Source organism: Sorex fumeus, unplaced genomic scaffold (genome assembly GCF_029834395.1).
Source record: "Sorex fumeus unplaced genomic scaffold, SorFum_2.1 ptg000043l, whole genome shotgun sequence".
In the NCBI taxonomy this organism is placed as follows: Eukaryota; Metazoa; Chordata; class Mammalia; order Eulipotyphla; family Soricidae; genus Sorex; species Sorex fumeus.
In genome coordinates, this window is record NW_026606100.1 from 41,615,256 (window position 1) to 41,636,272 (window position 21,017).

At 44.7% G+C, this 21,017-nt stretch overlaps 1 protein-coding gene and 1 non-coding gene across 4 annotated transcripts; both read right to left on the minus strand.

The window, feature by feature from the left end:
* Positions 1 to 6: 6 nt before the first annotated feature.
* Positions 7 to 20,767, minus strand: ZDHHC6 (zinc finger DHHC-type palmitoyltransferase 6). 3 transcript variants are annotated; one of them, XM_056120503.1, is made up of 11 exons: positions 20,587 to 20,767; positions 19,183 to 19,644; positions 16,298 to 16,389; positions 14,992 to 15,151; positions 13,749 to 13,910; positions 12,332 to 12,385; positions 4,701 to 4,868; positions 2,843 to 2,884; positions 2,223 to 2,368; positions 2,088 to 2,134; positions 10 to 622 (listed from the first exon to the last, which is right to left on the minus strand). In XM_056120503.1, the coding sequence occupies exons 2-11, from the start codon at positions 19,447 to 19,449 to the stop codon at positions 519 to 521; spliced, it is 1,242 nt and encodes a 413-aa protein (XP_055976478.1). In that variant the 5' UTR covers positions 19,450 to 19,644; positions 20,587 to 20,767; the 3' UTR covers positions 10 to 518. The 3 variants fall into 3 exon arrangements, with proteins under 3 accessions (XP_055976480.1, XP_055976479.1, XP_055976478.1); XM_056120505.1 differs by lacking the exon at positions 20,587 to 20,767 and having other exon boundaries at positions 7 to 622; positions 14,992 to 15,059; positions 19,183 to 19,229; XM_056120504.1 differs by lacking the exon at positions 12,332 to 12,385 and having other exon boundaries at positions 8 to 622.
* Positions 792 to 875, minus strand: LOC130029957 (small Cajal body-specific RNA 18). Its single transcript, XR_008793406.1, has one exon. It is a non-coding gene; the product is annotated as a small Cajal body-specific RNA 18 (non-coding RNA).
* Positions 20,768 to 21,017: the final 250 nt, after the last annotated feature.

Below are 21,017 nucleotides of genomic sequence, written 5' to 3' on the forward strand. Positions count from 1 at the left end.
ATTCATTGATCTTTATTCAATTTGACAAAAATCTGCATTATTAAGACTGGTAACAAAATCTGAGCTTATATTTGAATCTGACCAATTAGGTTCTATAGTATCTAGTACATGACGTAAGAAATCTCAACCAACAAAGGAGGGAAAACCGGATTGAAGCATCACATGCAGATGCTCTTGGCCGAAGGGGGGAACTCCGCCTGCAGGTGAGGTCCAGAGTGTGCAGCAGTAAGAGGTCCTAGAGAAAACGCAACGGACTGGCTGCGGTGAAGTGCTCTTCCTTTCCTGGGGTTCTGGGGGGGAAAGGTGGCCTAGAGGGGCGGGGATCCAAAGGCATATGCTGAATGGCTTCTCCATTTCAAAATGGTAAGAAAATATTGAGATCATGGCACAAGGGTGTCTCTGAGGAAAAGAACACCTCAACCAGAGCAGGGTCGTTGCATAATTCTTTAGCAATTTTTAGGCGTCTATTTCAAGTAATGGAGCAGACTCATTAAAGAAAAAGTATACTTTGACAGGAGCTATCTGGTTTTCTTTTCGCCCTCTGGAGCATGATCTGTTTCAGCATCACAGGGACACTTTTCCACACAGTTTCTAGGGAACCATCCTCTTATTCTTGACATGCCTGTGGAGGAAAGAAACTTGATCTGAAATAGTTCACAGCGACAATACTGAGACCCAGTGACCGAATGAATTCAATTACTTCAAATTAGTAAGCGTATGAGTCTTTATTTTCCTTTTTTAATCATCTTTTATAGGTGAAGTTTGGGTGGGGAAGGAAATGCTTTTTCGTTTTTTCCCTGCCCAGTCTCAGAACACACTCCATCACTGGGTTCCTAAGAACTCAGATTGCGCAGTGGTCTCGTCATCACTGACCGGGGCTCACAGATGTGGCAGCAGAGGTCCTCCCAGCTGACCCGGCCCCCACCCCCCCAATTGGCTACACCTTTTCATGATCCTCTCAGACCCCTGACATGGAAAAAGATATAAAGAAGATACCATAAGGAAGATACTCTGGGCTTACAGGCTCACAGAGGTGGCTGCGGAGGGGGACCGGTGGGTTTCTACACTGCCACCCCCACTCCGGGACTGTGGTTTTTAAGTGCTATTAACAAGCTAAACAAACAGATAATCCCCAAATTAATTATCTTAGTGGTTCAGAGGAATGTCCTCTCTGTGGCATTCTTTCAGGTGGGAGGTGGTGACGGTGCCTGAAGGGAAACTGTCCCTCTCTGGGTGAGACAGGTGTCCCAGGTGTGAGACAGTGAAAGGTGCCCTTGGCTCCCCATCTCTCTGCTCAGTGCACGCTCTACTGGAGCTTTCTCGGTTTCCTCCTTAGATCATTTCTAAGATACACATTTCTGTATTCAGGAGGCCTATGTTACCACGCGGGGTTAATTTACCACCATCACGATTTTTTTTTTTTTTTAAGAGTAACCTGAATTAGTCTTAGAAAGGAAAAATGCTAGAGCTTACATCATAAAACCTAAGTGTCAATTCACTGGGTTCTATAATGTAAGGGGAATGCTCACTCTGAGTGCCCAGGGCAGCCTGGGGGGTTGGCACACAGATTCTAGGACACCTGGCGATCCTGCCTCTCCCTGGACACTCCCCTGCAGTGTCAGCAAGTCGCTCAGCCTCTCTTTGCTTCAGAAAAAAAAAAAAAAGGCCAATGGAAGAACCTGGAAGTACCTATCTCAAGAGGCTCTGTGTGTGTGTGTGTGTGTGCGCGCGCACGCTCGTGCAAGTGCATGTGTGTGTGTTGTATGTGTGTGTGTGTGTAGGGTGGGGGGGGGGCAAACTTTAATATCCAAGTGAAGTACTACCCAAGCACCCGAGCAGCTGCCATAGTCAGGTAAGAGCCTGAATGTCAGCTCCAATCAGAAGACCTGACAGAAACAGTGCCAGCAAGAACGATGGGGAGCATTTCTGTTGTTGCGAAATGACGACAGAAATGACGACAATACTTCTGTTGGTCAATGTAGTCCTAAATGGGTTGGGCTCAGGATTGTTTCTAAGGGTCGTTCTTGTTAAGTTTGGAATCACTGCCCCCAGTCTTACGCTTTCAACACCCCCTTCCATGTCCTTACCTTCTACAAAGGAATCATCAAGAATTTTGTCGCCATACAACCAGTGTCTGAAACATTTAAAAGATTAAAATTACAAAGGCTGTGGCCGGACTGCAGTTCTGTCATCCAAGAAGTCCAATGCTTCCCATCACGTACCGTAACCCTCTGGTGGCTAAAATGAACTCCCCTTTCTGCAGCCTGATGCGAGGCTCCTCAGTGCAGGGGCTCGTGAAGAAGGTCTTGAGTCCCTTGTTCAAAGGACAGCAGGCGCCACTGTAATCCTCAATGACTTTATAGCGAACCTACCAGTAGCAGAACAACAATGGAATGTTTGAAAGCCTGGGTTGAAACGTGCAAACCCACGATCGTCCTCTCCCAACTTCCCGTCCACCCAGGTCCCATATAGGAGGCAGTTGATGAGTCTCGTTCTCAAGGGGTTTCCAAGAATAAAAGTCTAAAAGTGAGTGCTAGCCAACAGACACTATACAATGAGGGGAATGTCCTATATTTGCAATACAACTGGGCAGTCCCAAGACACGTGGAGGTACCACTTATGATATAATTAATTCAACCGAAATATAATTTTTTACTTTATTTCAGATTGATTTAAATTTTACATAGCCACATGTAGCTAGAACAATCTTATCACAAAGCATATAGGTGGGTTACAGATGAACAACCTATATGACTGTTTCAGTCTTTCATACCAAATGAATTTATACAACTACGAAGGATCTGACGAAACAAGAAAGCAACATTGCTAAAGAAGTACTTACACTTCTGACTCTCTTATCTGCTTTTTGTTTCAACTGTTCTATCTGTTTGGAAGACACGAAAAGAAAAACATTAAGTCTCACCTCAATGTTGATACTTGCCTTGTTTATTATTAGAGTGTCACAACAAACTCAACTTTCCAGCATTTCAAAATGTGATAGAAACTTAAAGACCACATAGTTTTTAGCGTGGGAAGAAGATCCCATGTCTCTGATGTACGGTCACAGGGCCCCGGGCTCAGAGACAGGCTGCCAGGCCAGCACCTTTTGTTCAGGTGACTTAAATTCACTGGCTGTTGAGTGATATGGCGGACAGACTGCAAAACTCATAGTGAGTCTTGACAAAAAAATTCTCATTACAACTCAGTTTTTGCCCCCACTTATTTAGAACAATTTTCCAAGTGATATATGTAACAGAGGCACTAAAGATAATACTCGGTCTCTGTTGTAGGATCTTTTCAAATTAATTATATGAATTAAATAAAAATATGAGACATCAGTTGCCATCACTATATATATATATACATATATACACATATATATATATATGATGAATGACCTGGCACCTGAGTTGCGCAGGAGGAAGAGAGCGGCTTGGAATGCCTTCAAGAACGTTGAAGAAATAACTAAAAGGACAAAGAACCTCCAGCTATGAGCACATCTCTTTGATTCCACTGTTCTTCCTGCATTAACATATGCCTCAGAGACCTGGACCCTACGAAAACAGGATGAGAACGCTATTCGGGTCTCTCAAAGAGGAATCGAAAGAGCTATGCTTGGAATATCACGATTCACTCAAATGAGAGATAGAATCCGGAGTTCTGATCTTCGTCAACGCTCAAGAATCAGGGACGCTGTCTCATTTGCCAAGACATCAAAAATCAGAAGGGCTGGACACGTAATGAGGTTTACAGACAACTGCCGGACTAGAGCCATTACTGATTGGATTCCACGGGATATCAAAAGATCACGTGGACGCCCACCTACAAGATGGTCAGACTTCTTCGTTAAGACCCTCCATGATCGGTTTGAGGCTCTGCATGTTCCTAGAACGAACAGATACCATTGGGCTACGCTAGCACGCAACCAGGATGAATGGAGACGTTACTGGCACCCGCTCGAGTAAATTGATGAATAACGGGGATTAAGTGATTAAGTGACATATATATAGTGACATATTATGATATTTATTATGTAAGTAAGTGCCAAATCCAGAGACATCCAGAGCCAGAGAGGCAGCACAGAGGGTCAGGCACTTGCTTTGCATGCGGGTGACCTGGGTCAACCTCTGGCAGCCCAGCTGATGCCCTGAGCCCTATCAGCAGTGATCCCTGAGCGCAGGGCCAGGAGGAAGCCCTGGGCACCACTGGATGTGGTCCCCAAATCAAATCAAACCAAAACTAAATCAAAACAAAAACAGAGGCACAGGAGAGGCCAGGCTATGGAAGGAGTGGGAACTAAAATTTATTTCAGAGAGGTTAGATGACAGAGGAAAGAACTGGGCAAATCAGCTGGCAGGCAGCTACAAGGTGTTCCCAGATTGACCAGGTGGACTGGAGAGGGTGATTCCTGCTAGGAAGCAGCTGGGAGGCGGCGTCACTCAGTATAGCAGTGACGGAATCATGCCTGCTTCTCAAGCTCAGAGAGTTAAGAAATTTAAACAAAAGGACCACAAGATACAGAGTGTGCTTTTTCAGAGTTCTTATTTGTTTACTTTTCTAGTTTTTGGGCCACATGCAGCAGTGCTCAGGCTTACTCCTGGTTCTGTGCTCAGGGATCACTCTTGGAGGGGCCAGGGGCCCAAATGTGGTGCCAGGGATTAAACCTGGTCATCCACAGGCAGGGTGGTGAAAATACTCACGGTTAAGCTATACTGGTGACAGCCTTCTCTGACGGGCCACTCCAGACCGTCTCCTTCGGGGACACCAGACCACGTAAATACCTGCTTAAAGTTCTTCCATCGGCTCCCCATATCATAAGGAAAGACAAAGACTTCATCTAGCTGATAGTACTGAATTCGATCTTTAGCCTGCGGGCAACAAAGATGTAAGTCAGTACTTTTTCCGGAGATGGCACCAGAGTCCAAGGACAGAGCTTCTGCCCCTCTCAAAGTTCAAGCCAAAGCCAAAACTTCAGACCAAGAGGGCAGTGCTGAAGGGGGACCACAGCCACAGAAGATTACCCCCCTTCTAAAGACCCCAAATGCTAAGAAGGCAGCTCAGATATCCTGTGAGGAGTGCCCCCAGGAGAAACAAGCCTGACTATTATGCCTTCAAGTTCCCTCTGGCCACGGAGCCAGCCAGAAGGAAGAGAGACGGTAACAACACACTCATGTCCACTGTGGATGCCACGGCCAACAAATGCCAGATTCAACAGACTCTACAACAGTGATGCCAAGGTCAGTGCCCTGATTAGGCCCGGGAGAGAAAAGGGGCATATATTCGGCTGGCTCCTGACTAGGATGCTCTGGATGTTGCCAACAAAATTGGGATCATCATCATCAACAGTCCAGCTGGCTAATTCTAAATATAGATATTTTTCACCATTAAAAAAAAAAGATGTAAGTTGGCCATTGGCCCTACACCCAATGGCTGTGAGTAACATGCATTTTTTATGCGTGCATATGCTGCCTAAGCCCACATGCTGCTGGTGCCCAGGTGGCCGAGCACATGTGGTGCCTGCATCTGTCCTCTTGACTTTCCTATCTAATGCTGGGGTGTGTGTGTAGGGGCTCTCTCCGCCTTTGGAGAAGCCCGCATTGTTCTCTCACTTTCTCTTGCTCTTCCCCTTCCAAAAACCTCCAAATAAAATGTTTTACTTAAAAAAAAAAAAAAAGAAAAAGCAACATACTTTTTTTTCTTTGTAGAATTATAGTTGAAGACATTGGCATTTTGAACAATGAAATACTACTAGGAATTTCAACTAAATTTTGAGAGCTAAGTTCTTGGGGTAGAGCGATAGCACAGTGGGTAGGGCATTTGCCTTGCATGCAGCCGACCTGGGTTTGATTCCTCCGCCCCTTTCGGAGAGCCCAGCAAGCTACCGAGAGTATCTCATCCTCACGGCAAAGCCTGGCAAGCTACCCATGATGTATTCAATATGCCAAACATAGTAACAACAAGTCTCACAATGGAGACGTTACTGGGCCCTCTCGAGCAAATCAATGAACAATGGGAGGACAGTGCTACAGGGCAAGTTCTTGTGGCTGGGATTTGAGAGATGAGTTCTTGTGGTCAGTGTTAAGATCATATGTCTCACATGTCTGAGGTGATCTGTTTGATCTCAGGCACTAAATGAATGAAAGATGGACTTCCTGGAGCCAGAGAGATAGTTCAGTGGACAGAGAGGTCTGGTTCCAATACCATCACCCCCAGACTTTTTCTTCTTGGATCTTGGGCTACACCTGGCAGTGCTGAGCACTTATTTCTAGCTCAGAGTTCAGAATCAGGGGATTAAGTGACTCAGGTGAGTCAGGGACTGAACCTGAGTGGCCATGTGCAAGGCAAATGCCTTACCCAGTAATGTATTACTGAGAACACCCCTCAAATTTCTAAATATACTTCCTCCGTGGACCAGAAAGACAGTCCAAGGGCTGGGATGCATGCCCTACATGCAACTGATCCAGTTCAATCCCTGGCACTGTGCCACATCCTTAGGTAGGTCCTGGCATTCATCTGTTGGCAGAGAACTTCTGGGAGTGGCCTCTAGACCTGCTGACCGCTGCTTAGGAGGCTCCCACAAACAGACAGACAAAACGTCCTCCCTAAAGGTTCTTTCACTGTTACAAGACCGCGATGATTTAGCAGAGAAACCGCACTTCCCTGACAAACAGGGGAGGTTCCATGATAGGTCCTTGCTAGTTCACTTTATTCTTATTCATTAATGTAAGCAAAACTATCAGCTAGTATTCATGTCAGCAGCGGACTCAACCATTCAAAGAAACCACAGGGTGGACACAGAGTTAAAAGAATCAACCAAAGCATTTTGTGAGAAACAAATGCATTGTGAGACAAAATAGCTCCAGGGGATTTTATAATAAAAAGTATTTATAACCTGTACACTATTCATCTTTTGTATCAGCAAACCTCTTTTTTTTTCCTTTTTGGGTTACACCCAGTGATGCTCAGGCATTACTCCTGGTGGTGCTGGGGGACCATATAGGATCTTGGAGATCGAACCTGGGTTGGCAACGTGCAAGGCAAATGCCCTACCTGCTGTACTATCGCTCTGACCCCCTATATCAACAAAACTCTTAATAATTAAACACACACACACACACACACACACACACACACACACACAATATTCTTCCTCTTTGTGTTATCGTACTCAGAAGAGAAAGACAAATCTATCACATAGGAAAGACTCGCCATACCCACAAATCTTGACTGTATGAGATCATCCAGAAAATGTATGACAAGGCCTACTTAGGGATAAGCTTTCAAACACACTTATTAAAATTACTCAGCAGCTTTTTTCATGTACAGAGAAAAGATTGTCAATACCCCTTGCAAATTCAGTGACAAAAGAATCCAGGTATAAAGATGGGATATTGATAAACAAGATTCTCATGAGAAAAAAAGAGAATAAAAACTTACTCTGGATTTGTTACATGTAATGTAGAAGTAAATAATGAAATAATTCCTGGGGTGTAACAGCATCTTACAGTTCTATCACCGGGGTAAGGCATGGTCAGGAAGGGTGAAGAGTGGAGTCATCACTTTGCAAAACTTATTTTGGGGGCTCCCAAGACCACTCCCAGTGACCGTCTGAAAGTTCACTAGCTGGGTCTGACGAGGTGATGCTGCTGGGCCTGGCAGTGCTGGGGATTACACAGGCCACCCTGGCAGTGCTCAATGCCAGTGCTAGGAGGGGTTCTGTGGTGCTGGGGACAGAACTGAGTGGGCCGCAGGCAAAGCTTGCTCCTTCACCGCTATACCAGCTCGACAATTTTGTTTTGTTTTTCTTTTTCAATTTTGTTTTTAAAGCCTGAGATCTACAGGAGATCTTTTCAAAAATCACTCATGAAAACATAATCATATGCATGTACTCATTTACATTTTATGTATACATTGCATAATTCAATTTCAGGTTTTAAACTTAAGTAAATAAAGTAGCTTAGAATTAAGTCTTAAGTTCCGCTGACATCTAGTGGTACAGATACATTATTTACTCCTACATTACATGTGACAAATCCAGTTACTTTTATTATACACATTTTCATGTCTGGGGGTTTCAAGACATTTTCTCTAAGTTTAATGCAATCCAACATTTAAAAAACATGAATTCTTCACTCAGCAATAGAGCATCAGTTTTAACATAACTTCTGGATTTAGATGGCACTTTAAAAAGTGGAGCCGCACGGAATGGGAAAAACTATTTACCCAAGACCCATTTGAAAGGCAGTTAAAATAGAAGATATACAAGGCACTAGTAGAACTTTACAAGAAAAAAACATCCAACCCCATCAAAAAATGGGGAGAAGAAATAAACAGAAACTTCCTCAAAGAAGAAAATACAAATGGGCAAAAGGCACATGAAAAAATGTTCTACATGACTAATTGTTGAATAGCATTGGTTCCTCCTTTCTTTTCCTTTCTCCTCCACTGTAAGAAGCGTAAGTTCACTCCAAATCATATTTACTTCTGGGCATCCATCATACTTACTTATGCCTCAGTTGCCCTTAGTTCCTAACACCCCAAAAAAGAGGGTCCCAGGGAGGAACCTGGGTGGACCCAGGGCCAGCTGTAAGCTACTCAAGCATTGAAAAGGGACAAGCTGTAAGCTACCCTGGCATCAAAGAGACAGGCCAAGCACCATAAAACAATAAGTTAAGAGCACGGGCATGGACACACTCTGTTCTGATCCCCTAAAAAGTGACTGAACAGGAACCCTGCTGGGGTTAGGAAGGACTAATCTGGCCTGAGGACTGTAGTCTGGGTTCTTTGGTGAGATGTCCCCAGGCATCCTTTAAGCTTAATATATCTCTCACTGTGACCACATAAAATGACTAAAAATATTATTAAGAAGTAAATTTAAGATGACTGTTTAAATGGATTTGAACTAAGGAAAGGAGAAATACACCCTTAAGATGGAATTCTGACCTTGGGTGGATCTCCTTGCAGGATGAGATTTTGTCCTAGGCGCTCTGCCCAAGGGAAGGGCCTTATCCCCATTGCTTGTACAATCACACCTATGTGTAGTTGCAACCCCCAAGTGAAGGGGATTGGCATGATAACTGAGGCTGTGAGACTGGGCTTGGGGAGACTGGAAAGGGGGCACTGGGAGACTGGAATAGAGATGTGGGGAGGATGGAATAAAAGGCGGGGTGGAGATTGGGGTGGGGAAGCGACTCTTGGCCACCTGACGCAAACATTGAGAATCCATATTTTTTGAACTCACAACTAATCGCCAGGGAGATGCAAAACAAAACAATGAGATTATCTCATTTACAGAGACTGGCACACATCCAGAACAAGAACAACCAGTGCCAATGCGGATGTGGGGAGAAAGGAACTCTCATTCACATTGCTGGTAGGAATGCCTACTAGTCCAGTCTTCTTGGAAAACAAAATGGGCACTGCTCAAAAATCTAGAAATTGGGCTTCCGTATGACCCAGCAATATCATTCCTGGGAATACACTCTAGGGTCCCAAAGACACAACCAAGAAAAGCTTTCTGCACTTCTATCTTTACTGCAGCACTATTCACGAAAGTCAGAATGTGGAAACACCGAGTGCCTGAGAACAGATGACTGGATAAAGAAACTATGGTATATCTACACAATGGTATAGATATGCAGCCACCAGGAAAAAATCAAGTAATGAGATTCACTTATAAATGGAAAATGAGTCAGAGGGAGAGGGACTGACATAGAATGACTGCACTCATTTGGAGGACATAAAAAGTATGAAATTAATATTCAAGAACAGTAGAAAAGAGAGTCAGGAGAACCGTTCCATAGCTGGAAGCTTGCCACCGGTGGGGGGAGCGGAGAAAGGGGGAGGTTGGGGAGGAGTGCAATTAGGACTGAGAAGGGACCACTATGATAATGAAAGTCAGAAATGATCACTCTGGATAAGACTTAAAAGAGAGAAAGTGATATACATGATAACCTTTCAGTAACAGTCCTGCAAACCACAATGAGAGAGAGAGAGAGAGAGAGAGAGAGAGAGAAAGAGACAAGGAGGGAGAGAGAGGGGGAGAGAGAGGGAGGGAGGGAAGGGGAGAGGGAGGAGAGAGGGGAAAAGGAGAGGAGGAGAGGGAGGGAAGGAGGGAAAAGTGCCTGTCATGGGGGTGGGATGGGTAGCAGGGAGGGAAATTCCGATCATTGGTGGTGGGAATGCAGTGGTGGAAGGAAGGATGGGTGCTGAAACATAGTATGACTGAAACTCAAACTCACTCATGAACAACTTTGTAACTGTGTCTCTCATGGTGATTCAATAACAAGTATTATAGGCTAGGCACCTCAAAATTCTCCACAAAATGAGAATTTTGTCTCAAATTAAGGGGCCTTTATCAGGTGGCCAGTGCCTGCTCTCTAAAGCCCAGACTGGATGAGCGGCGGCCTTGGAAGTGAAAAGCAAAGGTTTTCAAAGGACCAAACCACATCCTGGAATTTCACTAAGCAAGTGAGCAAAATTACAGAAGCCAAACAAAGTGGCTAGCTAGACAATCCATTAATACAGAAACCCAAAATAAACAATAGTTAAACAGAAACCAAAAATAGTTAAACAATCAGTAAAGCAGTCAATCAATAAAGTAGCCAAACAATCAGCAAAGCTGTTAAATAATCAGTAGTCAAAAAATCAACTGGTTGATGCAGGGACTAAAAATCGCTAGCTACACCCTTTACCGATGCATCTTGTGTCCTGTTTAAAGGGGCAAGTGAGTGCATATTCTGGATGCCAAAGCCAAGAGTAAAACAATTTGTTTCTTTCTCGAGGGAATGGGGTCAGTCTTCCACAAAAAAGTGGGTGGGGGAAGTGGGACTGAAGAGATAGCACAGTGGGTCGGGTGCTCACCTTGCATGTGGCCAATTGGATTTAATCCCTGGCACCCCAATTTGGTCCTCTCCTGCAAGCCAGAGGGTATGAGAAGCATGTGATTCTGGGAGTTCTAGTAAACTGTGTAAACTCAAAAAGACAGCAGCGGTCTATCACTCCTGCTGCCCGCGTTCGGCAGTCTCAGGCCGCTTCTCCACCCTGGGGAGGTCGATGGCGATGGGCAGATGAAGGAAGGAAACGAGGGCCAGGCTGGTTGGTGTCAGCTGCAGTTTATTCCATTCCCATCTCCATTCTCCTCTTTGATTCACCTCCTGCTTCTTCCTCCCCCATACTACTTCATTCTCCTTCTCGATCCCCCTTCAACCTCCTCTGACTCTGGAATCTGGATCTCCTTTCTCCTTCTTCTGGAGTCTGGATCCCCCAGCCCACTCTTACAGTCTAGTTAAATCCCAAAACCATGAGGCGTTGAGGCTTACACATAGGTGTGGTCACAATCAATAGGGGTAAAGTTCTTTCCCTCAGGGGGTACTTCTTGTAGGACAGATACCCTCTCAGCAGGTCAACCCACCCTGGGACGGAATCCATGGGTGTGTTTCTCCTCTCCTTGTCCCCCAAACATATAAGCATTCATAATATTAATCATTTTGTATGGACACAGTAAGAAATAAATTAAGCTTATAGAATTGCTCTTAGGGCCATCTAGATCTCAGACTATAGTGCTCAGGCCAGATAGTCTTTCCTTTCCCTAGCAGGGTTCTAGTCTCGTCATTACTTTTGGATCATGATAACATTTGCCTATGATCAAACTCTTAACTTACAGTTAAGAATCGTGGCACTTTGGCCTGGCCCATTTTGATGCCAGGGAGGCTCACAGCTTGCCCTGGGTCCATTCAGTCCCGTGCTGGGACCCTGCTTTTGGGGTGCTAGGAACTAAGGGCAACTGAGGCTTAAGTCAAGAAAGCTGATCCCCGGGAGTGAATAATATTCAAAGCCAATTAAATCCTAAGTTACAAAAGCATAATATTAACCGTCTTCCTGTATCTATACAAAAAGGACCCTGCTTTAAAGTAAACTATTCATAAGACATAAGGAGAGAAGAAAGACAATATTTCACTCATACATACAAAATCATAGATTTCTGAGGAATCTGACCTTAGAAGTTAACAGAGTGTGATTGGGGGAAAAAGCTGATTAACTGGTTGGGGAGGAGAGCATAGGGAAGAGTTTACAGATAAGCACAATGGAATGGAAGTGCCTCAGGAGCACTGTAATAAACCTGGGTTCCTTGTGGCAAGGCAGAAAGGACAAACCAATGTCATCCTACAGTTCACCAGGAAAATGCCTGGTAGCTTCATCTTCCACGGGGCAGGCAAATGAACAAAGGAAGCCATTTGGTAGCCATGCTTTCATTTTTTAGGTATTAGTTAATCTGGTCTACTTGTTACCCGCACTTTATTGATATTGAGGAAACAATAATAAAATTTACCTTCTCTTCAATCCATGATTCAATAGAGGTTTTGTTATTGAGAATAATTTTCATCTAGAAATTAAATGATAGTAAAATTTCATGTGACTTAGGTGCACTGAAGATTGTCATTTTCATACTACCCCTGAGATAAGTTTTATTGCTCCATTCCTTAGAGGAAGACAGCAAGACAACAAAAGGTTAAACACCCTCTAATTTGTCTTTGAAATCTTGTTCTTAACTATTGTACTACAGAGACTCTTCCTAAAAGTGGCTGCATCAACCCATAATCAAATCTATTTTAATATCCACCCATCTTTTAAGAACTATCAACTGAACAAGGCTTAGAGTACTAATAAAACATTGATATAATCCATTCATCAGTACTAGCTGTATTTTGCTTTTAAAAGTCACTATTTTCAATTAACCTTGAATTTATGATTAATGTTTTTATTATAAGTAACAGTGACTCACTTCAGTCATCCTAGGCATTCTGGCTGTCTTAAAAATAGACTATCTTCAGACTCTTTATTCTTTAACTTTCCTAGATATGACTAATCCCACCTCTGTAGGTGTTTCACACTAGAGGAGTTTATTTCTAACATGATTCCTTCTCTTTCAGCATCTGACTCCCAGTAGAGTGAGATCTCAAAGTAAGTAGATGAAATGGGTCCTATGGTCTGTTTTGTGATAATCTCCTCCCAACCCCCCATACAACCCCCCTCAACAAGGCCCATCCTCATCCTATGTTCTCAGAGAACTCCATACTGAATCAATGATACAGACATGACTTTGAATTAGTTAAGTGGTTATGAGTTCTCTAGGGGCACGACCCACTTGACTTTCATGACTGTGCCCTCAGAAACTAGCAGAGTAATTCATCACACAGGAGGCCTAAAATGGCACCTGATACCGTGTGGTGACAGACATTAAATGAGTGCTTGTGAAACTCCCCAAATACTAAACGTGTCTAGCACCTACCTACTCCATAAAGCTTAGGTGTAATAGTATGATCATGATTTATACTTTGATTTATATATATATGATTTATCACACTGCTATAAAATAATAATTATGTTTTCTGAATACATGTCTAGGTAATCTTGGGTAGGTCGCTTAATCTTTCTGTGATTCAATTATGAGTTTGTAAGGTCTGAACAATATTTCAGCCTTTCTCAGTCTTACTTGAACGTCTACTTTGAGAGAGACTGTGAATGTGGGAAGAACTTTCTCAGCCCTAACTCCAATATAACATCTTAAAAATGAAATCAACTAACTAGACATTCTGCAAAGTTACTTCAAAATGATCTAATATTAAGTTAGTTATGTCTTGGCACAATGAACAATAATGCCTACTTCCTTCTTTCTTTCTCATTGCCATCAGCCCCAATTGCCTTGACAGCTGTTAGCGACAGGAAACCGGTGCTGAGAAACTCACCTGGATGAAAAACAACATCCCAACCGCTATGGTTGTTCCTAAAGCTAATCCCAAGGCAAACAAGGTAGCAGCGAATGCAGCTAATCCAAATGGAATGATTGGAAGAGGGTCTCTCCGGGCTGCGCTCATGTCGATCTTCACCGTGTTCCACCCGAAGGAGAGCTAGAAGCAACAAGAGCACATGCTTGCAGGACTCGCTACATACAAACGGTCGGACTCCACGGGCACACTTAAACTACTAGATCAAAAAGACCGACAAAGGACAGCCGGAGACTTTGTATTTGCTGGTCAGAGCAAATACAGCCACTAAGGCAGTGGTGTGAACTCACACCAACAGACACAGTATCATTCGTGGACATTCTCCCAACATCAGTTTTGTTTTCCTATTGAATGCTCAGAAAGCACTGGGCAGACCCCACCAACATTCAGCTTGCAAGGACAGCGTGCAGTGCAGCCACCGTTCTCTGCTCTTACACTGACAGCAACCTTCCACAGCAACTACAGCCGAGCACCTACCTGTTCCTTCCCCAACCTGAGCTAAAGAACTGGCATATCACAGGTCAACTACACACAGCCTACATGCCAATGGTTGGCAAAGACGTTTTAATATATTCAGCTAGGTGCCAACAGTTAGAAACTCAGCGGATGTCTGAATTTTCTTGAAAAGTGAAGGACCTACATGGGGGGAACTCCCAAACAACAAAAGCTGGCTGAAGTTGAATGGGGACTGTCCTCCCTATGAAGGACACGAACTTTCCACTTAGCCACGGTCCTACTGGTCCCGTGTCCCCAATTTTACTTCGAGAGCTTTTTAGGGAATTTGTGATCTCTGAACTTTATCCTGTGATCACTTGGCCACAAATCGACCCAGGACCTGGCTGAATATTTGAGAACACGCTCTTATTCCTCATACTTGCCCCTATTCTTCATATTTCATATTCCTCATACTTCAGTGTTGAGAAATATGGACAGAAATGATAAAACAACTCTACTTTGCCAAATAAACTCGATGAAAATAAAGCATCGGCCTTATTTTCTCTTCTCTAAATATACTTCGCTCAGCTGTCAAGTTGAAATTAAGGTTCAGTGCTTTTTAAAATAAGAATCCCTACAGAGGAAAAACAGAGTTGTTTCCCCACCTATAACACAGGAATCACATTTCAAAAAAAGGATTTCTGAAGTAAACTTGACCACTACCATTGACTGTGGCATGGATGTGTTGATTCTAAACACTTTCACTTACCCGATTATAAAGCTGTGAGTACATAGTCATCACAAAAATGAAGGCAGCATGAATACACCCCAGTGGGGCTAAAAGGAGAAACAGTGTGAAGGAAGCATGATTTTGGTAACCACAACAGTTGTTGATCCAAGGACAGTGATGGTCCATCTTCATCACACATCTAATAAGAAAAATTCACATAAAACATGAAGCAAAAAATCCTGTCGACTTGAAATAACTTTTGTTTTCAAAAGATCAGGCAAAGATGCATCCAGGAGGGCCATAACTCACAGAGGAATTTCTCCTTCATGGAGAGAGAGAACAATCCTTCTGAGTTTTTAAACAACTCGAAACAGTGACTTCTTGTACATTCTATACAGCACAAGAAAGGGCAGCCTTTGTAGTGGCTTCCTAGGAAAAGATGCCGGCTGCAAGCAATTGTGTAAGAAGTCAGGCCCACTGAGAGCTCGCTGCAAAGAAACGAGCGGGGTTCTGGCTCTCTTGGGCTCTGACAGACACTGACTGAAGTGGGGAACGACAGAGACTCAACAGAGTCACTTAGAAAGCTCCACCAGAATAGAGGGCTCCACCCTAATGAATGCCCAGACCATCCTTCCTCCATGTTCTCATCTTTTAGATATGGAATCCTTGAGCAAACAAACTCTGGAGTTAAGATGTGGCATAACGAGCAGAGTCACAAGTCCTTTCCTTGTTGTTGCCAGAACACTTCCTGGCCTTCAATAAATTAATTGCTTCCAAGGATTCCTCTGAATGTCACCATTCTCAACAGAAATTTCATGTTCATCAGTGGAGCAATCAGTTAAAAAGGTTCTAGCTTATTTCACACTGTTTTTAGTGACTTTGTTCCTTATTCAGTTTCCAATGGGAAAGACGTGTGGTAAGAGGGCCCAGGATTCATTGTGTACAGTCATATAAAGTGTAAATGTTAGTCAACAGTCCCAAATAAGGAAAGAGTAGGCCTACTTGATAAATTATACTCAGGACAATGCTATAGCACCTTAAAATGATGTTCAAAAAGCACAACGAATCCTCATCTATGGAAGCAACTTGAATGTAGTGTTTTACCCTGTTCTTGGCAAGGAAAGAAGCAAAGTAAACTTGCTTTCACGAAAATGAATCTTTTTCACTTATAACAAACAAAAGAGTGAGAAGATTAGAACTGACAATTTAAAAGTAAAATGGAGATTACGAACCCAAGGATGTTGAAAATCTAAGAAAAGTAGCCACCCTGAGAAAACAGAACTAGGACCCGTGCGCTAGAAACAGCCACACTTGGTCCCCAGTGAAGAGCAGAGACACACAGTACCTGTTGCACTTTCTGCAGTGATGGGACCGCGGTGCCTTGTACGCTTGGCAGACTTTACAATACTGGAGGTACATACTATCCTGAGAGTTTTCCTTGGCAGCAAAATACAAACAAAAATACAAGAGATAACACACCCTAAATCATAACCAGTCATGTTCAAATCTTCTAAATAAACAGTTCTCTATGATTTTGGCTTTCTTTTATAGGGCCTAGGGGCAGGACCAACTCTTTCATTTCCAACCCTTTCATTGGAACTAAAGTAATCTTTAATACTAAATTACAGGTAATGATAGTATCGCCATCCCAATTACCCACACACCATTTTATTTATGTCCCCTCTTTTATATCTAATACCAAAATCCAGTGTCCCTGAGTAGAGCTGGTTCTATAAACCCCAAATCTTTTATTATTTTTTGCGGGCCACACCTGGTGATGATTACAGGGATTATTTTTGCCTCTGCATTCAAGAATTACTCCTGGCTATGCTCGGGGGACCATATGGGATGCCGGGCATTGAACCCGGGTTGGACATATGCAAAGCAAACACCCTACCCACTGTACTACCTCTCTGGCCCCAAATCCCAAAGTCTTAAGAAGGAGGGAAGTGGACAGATGGCAGGTGCCAACTTGGGAGATTTTTTTTTTCTTTTTGGGTCATACCCAGCAATGCTCGGGAATTACTCCTGGCTCTGCACTCAGGAATTAATCCTGGTGGTGCTTGGAGGACCATATGGGATGCTGGGAATTGAACCCGGGTGTGCCGTGTGCAAGGCAAACACCCTACTCACTGTGCTATCACTCCAGCAGATATCACATCCCTTGGCAGATGTTTTAAGAGTCAGGATTCACCCACCAGAGAAGATGGTCTTTCAGAAATCTACTGCCTGCCCACCTGAATCGCTTCCTTATGTTTCCTTAACTGTCATTTCTTTCTAGTCCAGACCACCTACTGTCAGGACAATATTCCTCTAACACCTAAATGACGAGAGGGTTCTGTTGAAAAACCTCCAACAACGCCTCTGTCCTAACAAATTCTCATGCATTTGAGGCTTCTCTAATTTGCCTTTGTTTCAGCCTTGCCTGCACAACGTAATTTCTTTCCAGCAAAGGAGGCTATATATGGCACCATCCTTTCAATGGGAACTGGTCTCTCTCCCCCCCTTAGGTTCCCCATGGAAATGATCAGATCATTCTAATTTCAACAGTACTTGCAACATTCTACTCTAGAGACTGCTATTTGTATAAGCTGCCAGGGTTTCTGTCCTCATAAGATTTTTCAGAACCATCACAAAGAGCGCACTAGTGTGTCTCTGGAACTTTTATGTAGCCAGGCATCATTTGGGAATTTTGTGAACTGCAGATTGATTCAGAAGGATTGGGGAGAAGCCCAAGATTCTGCAATTCTTTCTTTTTTTTTTTTTTATTTATTGAATCACTGTGAGAAAAGTTACAAAGCTTTCAGGTTTAAGTCTCGGTCATACATTGATCAAACACCCACCCCTTCACCGGTGCATATTTTCCACCATCAAGAACCCCATATACCTCCCATCCCAACCCTCCCGATGCCAGTGAGGCAGATGATTTCCACTTAACTCTCTGTCTACTTTGATTACATTCATTATTTCGACAAAAGATGCACCATTATTATTTGGAATTTCCCCCCAACAATCAGATCTGCTGAAAAGGCATTGTGAAATAATTTGTTTTCTATTGTGGCCGCGTGATTTTGGATTTCTGATATTTTACCAATTAAGTCTGGAGGGATTTCTGCCAAAAGTTGCATAGTTACGAGATTTGTTTGTGTGCCTCTGGGTCCATGGCAGTGCTGGGGAGCTGCTCGTGGTGGGCAACTCTCGACCTCGCAGGGGAGGGAAGGACATGCCGGTTCTGCCGCCTCATCCCATGAAGCCGCAGTTGCCCGGTCAACGCCAGCTCAATACCTGGCTGTCCAATAAGCTGAGGTGGCGGCCACTGTGCTGTGGGGGAGGAGGGGAGGTGGAAGAGACAGACACCCTTGCGGGGGGAGGAGAAGGGGCACAGCACCATAGCTTAATGCATAGTCCATTCACATTTCTGCCAAAAGCTGCTGGGTTCCGAATTAGGTTCGTGTGCCTCTGGGGCCATGGCTGTGCCCGAGACCCACTTGTGGGGGGCAACTCTCGGCCTCGGCGAGGCGGGAAGGCTGTAGATTCTGCAATTCTGACAAGTTATATGCAGAGGAATTCCTCTCCTGAGGAATTTGGGAATTCATAAGCATAAACTTTCTTACAATTCTTCAGAAGCCATACACTGATTGTATACTCCACGTTAGATTTCAGTGTAATGGTTTTAAAACTTTACTGCTCAAACCGGCTGTTTTGATGGTTCAGCTCAATTCTGAGACATTAATGTTTTACATGAAAAGGGATATTAGTGCCAAATGGCATTGTGAAATTATAAGCAAAGCAGAGGGGCAGTTTCCCAGAAACCTTATGATCACGGACTCACCATCTTGTCTTCCATTAAAGGGAAAAAAAACAAACCACTTGGGACAAGTATTCAATGGTTCTGTTTTGCGGAACGCTCATTTAACTTTAAATTATTTATTTCTGTTTTGGGGACACATTTAGAGGTGCTTACTCCTGGCAGGGCTTGGGGGCCCAAATGTGAGACCCAGATATTGATGCTGGGTGAGCTTCAGTGGGAAGCTCATACCCACTGTCCTATTTCTTTGGCCAGACAGGTATGAAAATTCTTTGAGCTTTAAATGAGCCGTGATTAGCACACAGACCAAAAAACAAACAAACAGAAAAAAACATTTGCTGTTACTGGCTAGTAGACAAGGCAAAGACTAAACATACGATTAAACATCTGAGTTCCCTGTCTTAAGGAACTTTTTTGCTTACCGGTTTCCACCCCAGAGGGACAAAGCCAGGCCCCACAAACATGGCATTGAAGTAATTATAAAGAATCATGACGGTCCAGTTTATCAGCATGATGAAATTCACACTTCCTCCGGTGGTATGTAAGGGCCAATACCACAACACAGAGTCAATCATGGCCATGGTGGAGCATATGGCTATAACGCCCAGCGCGATAATGGGGCCCCAGTGACACAGTCTCTTTACTTCTTGGAGATTTTCAAACCTGACAACTGAGCAGAGTGCATCCATTTTGGCGAGGAAGAATGCCTTCCTGTGTGAAAGGAATGACACATTTCCATGTGCCACAAGTCCACGTGAGTCCCTTAATTGTCAAGCCTCCCAGCTGTGAGATGTTAATGCACAGGACGCCATTGTCATTGACATACATTCACTGGCTCTTTATCTGTAACCAGGGCAATCGGGTATCTTGGCTTGAAACCCAACCTAAAGAAAATGAAACGAGGAAGTTCAGTCAAACTCCAGATTTATTTTATACTCTCTTTGTTGACACCAAAGCTCATTCGCATTAGGCCGGTCTCCTGTCAAGTGTAAAAAAAAAAAAAATAAAGCTATTTTCATCTTGTCCACGCTAGGGGTCCAGTTAGAATATTGGGCACTGCTAAAATCCACCTTTGATTCCCAATTTCTCTGGGAACTAGGATGAGTGAAAGGCTTGAGGGGAAAAAAAGTTTAGAGCTGGGAAGGAATCCAGCTTCCCTTCTTTTTTTTAGAAAAAGCAGTGGCTGGAAGAGGCTAGTAGATCACAACAGCAAGGTTACAAGTAACTGATGAACTGCAAGTCTAGGCATTCCAACCTCCAGGATCTACCGAGTTCTGAGTCAATCAAGCGTGAGCCCAGCCTGCACTGACCCTCAAACACCCCGTTAAGAAGTGTTGGGGGGGGGTAGGAGTGGGGGTCGGCGGGGAAGGAGCGCGCGAGACAAAGGAGAGGGAGCGTGCAAGGGGCGGAGGTGGGGAATAGGAGTGCGGAGTTTGGGAAGGAACAGGAACGATCAGGAGGGAGGGAAATGGTCAAGAAGTGCCTCCCGGGGCGAGGCGGCGGCCGAAGAGTCGGGGCAGACGGATCCGGAGGGAGGGGAGCAAGAGTCTCCCTCCCTGCAGGTTCTGCCTCAGTTTCCCGCCCTGGGCACGGAGCAGAGCGCTCGGAAAGCCTCCCTGGGAGGGGGCGCAGGCGGGTTCTCCGGGCGGATCTGGGTCCCCCGGGCCGTCCCGCGTTAATTGGGGGGGGGGGCGGGAGGTCGGGGACCGGAGGGTCCCGGGCGCGGTTACAACCCCCCACCCCACCCCCACCCCCACCGCCCCGATCCCGCCGCTCGGCGCCCGAACCTCCCGCCCTCCCGCGTTTCCGGGGCGGCCAGAGCTCACCCGGAACAAATCTGCGCCTCTGGGGGTAACTCCGTCGCGGCTACCTCGGCCGAGCGAAGCAGAAAGCGAGTGGCGCCCGCCCGGCGTGCAGGACCCGCCGCGCCACGCCCGTGCGTGTCCCCGCCCGCGCCCCGGCCGCGGTGTCCCGACTGCGAGCGGCCGCGCAGCCTCCGCCACGGCCACTTCCGGGCGGTGCGTCGCCTCCACCGTCCCCCCCCGGAAACCTGCTCGCGGGCGCCGCTCGTTCCCAAGCCGAATGATCAAAGTAATACGACGCTCAGTCACCCAACCCTATGAGAAACCTTCTATTTTTCCTAGATTTTTTTTGCGGGGGGTGGGAAAGTGTCTCAAGGAAGTTTTTTTCCCCCTTTTTTCCCTTAGAGTAGTTTTTTTTTTTTTAAATTCCGAAGCCTACTCGGAACGTCTCAAGC